The sequence below is a fragment of the Crocuta crocuta genome, unplaced genomic scaffold, assembly GCF_008692635.1.
Source record: "Crocuta crocuta isolate KB4526 unplaced genomic scaffold, BGI_CrCroc_1.0 scaffold3369, whole genome shotgun sequence".
NCBI lineage: Eukaryota > Metazoa > Chordata > Mammalia > Carnivora > Hyaenidae > Crocuta > Crocuta crocuta.
The window spans coordinates 83,598-86,443 of NW_027533254.1; the positions used below are offsets into that span (position 1 = coordinate 83,598).

The 2,846-nt window shown below is 47.7% G+C and overlaps 1 protein-coding gene across 1 annotated transcript in view; it reads right to left on the reverse strand.

Annotated features, from left to right (window-relative positions):
* Positions 1 to 2,846, reverse strand: part of IGSF1 (immunoglobulin superfamily member 1) — a 14,033-nt gene that overhangs the window by 7,478 nt on the left and 3,709 nt on the right. The window contains exons 5-8 of the mRNA XM_077746372.1: positions 2,537 to 2,821; positions 2,011 to 2,304; positions 1,286 to 1,564; positions 827 to 947 (exon numbers count right to left, since the gene is read on the reverse strand). Of these exons, the coding sequence (XP_077602498.1) occupies positions 827 to 947; positions 1,286 to 1,564; positions 2,011 to 2,304; positions 2,537 to 2,821 (979 nt within the window). The remainder of the gene's footprint in view (positions 1 to 826; positions 948 to 1,285; positions 1,565 to 2,010; positions 2,305 to 2,536; positions 2,822 to 2,846) is intronic.

The following is a 2,846-nucleotide window of genomic DNA, read 5'->3' on the forward strand; positions in this document are numbered from 1 at the left end:
CCTCAGATCCTAGTGGAAAACACAGACACAAATCATAGTCATCAGCCACTGTGTATTGGATATACAAAGGTCTATGACACAGCCAGGAGCTAGGAGGTTGGGGGGAGTAGCTAAGGCATTCAGGGGCTGAGGCCCCCACCAAGCTGGGAGCTGTCATTTCTCTTCTTATTAAGCAGAATAGCCTAAGCACAAGCCATGGGGATAAGAGACAGGGACGGCCCAGAGGACTCCAAAGGATCAAAGGAGATGGCAGGATGACCTGTTTCGTTCAAAGGAAGCAGTTTGATGGCCTGGCCAATCCACTGCCTCATCAAATGCCCATCTAGGTTAAGATTATATTCTCAGAATGCCATGCACAGATGGTTGGAGGCCAGAGCAGTGGAAATACTGGTTTCTAGGGCAACTAAGATGGACCACAAGGCTCTCTAAGCCCTTGAAAGCTAGGAGTAATGATGAAAAGTTGGGATGGGAGTTAGAAAACACTGGAGAAACAGAACAGCTTGGATTCTTACAAGAGAAAAAGTTCAGACTAAGTTAATGTGGGAGACATCAATCATCTCTGAAGGGCAGGGTGGTTTGGGAGGGAGATTTGGGTNCTCTGAGAAGTATATGTTTCTCTGCCCTTCGGCTTGGGTGCTGACCTCTCTGCAAGGTGAAAGAGAAAGAGCTGGGATGAGAAAATCTTGTCTTTGAAACCCAGAAGGTGGGGCATAAAAACAGTGTGACTCTGTGGCTTGTCTCAAATGGAGCATGCCCTGTGTCGGAGTCTCTAGGGAGCCTGGACTCAGCTATATTGAAGAACAGGAGGCTTGAGCAAGACAGTTACCTGATTCTGAGTCTCCGACACTTCCACCTTATCCACAGCACTACCAACAGCAAGGCAACGAGCTGCATGATTAGGGACAGCCTGATAGCTTCATTCAGAACGTAATTCCAGGTGAGAAAGCCTGTGGCCAGAGAAGACCAGAAGTAGAGGCCTTGATAGGAAAAGAGGGAGGTGAACACATTCAGGGGGGAGGTGGTGCGGGCTGGTTCCTGAAGGTGAAGGAAAGATGAACAGAGTTGCCTTCTTTTTCATAAAGAATGAGAGCTTTGAAAGTATCCTGCTCACTGTCTTTGAATGATTATGAGTCCATCCCAGGGAAAGGGTGTGCAAACCCAAGGACCCTGACTTACAAGCCCCCTGACTCCCCTTTCCATAGCTTTCTGGGCACTGCTCTGAGATCCCAGGGCTATCATGACCAAACCCATGGAGGGGCATACACATGAAGAGCTATCCTCTCACCTGCTGGCCCCATCAACCTCAGAGGCTCACTGCGATGTGACCAGATGTTGGGGTGTGCCTCTATACGATAACTACAACTGTAGGTCCCTGTGCCTTTCCCTTCAGCATTACTGATGATGAAGTCTCCATCCACCGAGAATTTTTGAAATGTTGCTCTTTCTTCCCATTCCAGAGAAAATTCAAGTACTGGATGAGATACTCGGCACTGGAGGGTAATGGCCTTTCCTAGCTTGAACATGGTGCTGGGCCAAGCGGACAGGGAGGGTTTGGGGGGCTTATCTGCACCAATCCAGAAACCAGAGTTAGAATAAGTGACCTTGAACTCAGTACCCCTTCCCCCAACAGATGTTTCCCAACTTCCTATTTGATCTTTTCTGCCTTTCCACTTCCACTATATCAGAGGTCTCAAAATCTGACTGTGCCTCAGAACCTTTTGGCCCACTCCTCAATGCTCCAAAGACTCTTGGGTTTCTACCTTCTCTCGGGAAGACCTCACATCTGTAAGTTTCCCCTGGCCAGAAGGAAAATAACTTTTCCATGGGAGAAGTAGGACTTGAGTAGCAATCCTGGGAGAGAAAGTACCTATAGTTTTTGGAAAAAATTCTACACGACCTTCCTAGTATATTTTTCCTTGGCTCATACCTCCAAGAGAGTAGAGGGCTGTTAGCTCCTTCTTACAATACAGTAATGGTGATAAAAAATCCACAACATTTGTTAGCACTTGCCTACAACAATGAGCTCCACGGTGTTGTGTGATGTCATCCTGATAGAGGTCTTCCAGGAGAGGAGATAGTGGCAGCTATAGATGCCAGCATCACTGTAGGTCACATTTTTCAGGAAGAATGAGTCATCGTCATAAATGCTGGCGGTATCCAAGAGCTGAAGTGGTTTGTCTTCTCCTTTCTTATAGAGTGCAAGCCCCACTCCATCCACTGGCCCTCGACACCACAGGCTCACATTCTGACCCATTTGGACCACAGGACTGGGCTGAGCAAGTAGCCAGGTCTTGGGGAAAGTGTCTAGGATGAGACCCAAAGTAGAAAGGGCTAGTAGTCTGCCTCCCTTCCCACCACTAAGGGTTCTCTTCTTCCAGTCCACCCTTGGCAAATCCCATCCTAAGCCCAGTTGCACAAATTCTGCTCTCTTCTCCACTGTTAGTCCTGGCTGCATTACCAGGTTCTCCAGGAGGCCCAGGGGGAGTTGTATATCCTTAGCCCTTAACATAGATGCCATGACATTCCCCTCTCTTACCGGTTACCCAGATTTTCAGGATATCACTAAGGAGTGAACCCCTGTATGACTCATCATAGTAAAAACAGAGGTAATGTCCAGCATCATGGATTTTCAAAGCCTGGAAGAAGAAATATGCCTCATTTTTTATTGGCCTTTTGCGGTAAAAGGATTTCTCCAAGTCTTCAAGCCTTATTAAGGCAAAGGTCATTCCATAGATTGGACCCTGACACCTGAGGCTCAAGCTTTCTCCAGGTGCCATAATGGGCCCAGGATACGCTGTCAGAGTTGGTTTGGGGTAAAGTCCTAGAAAGGGAAGAGACCCTGAATT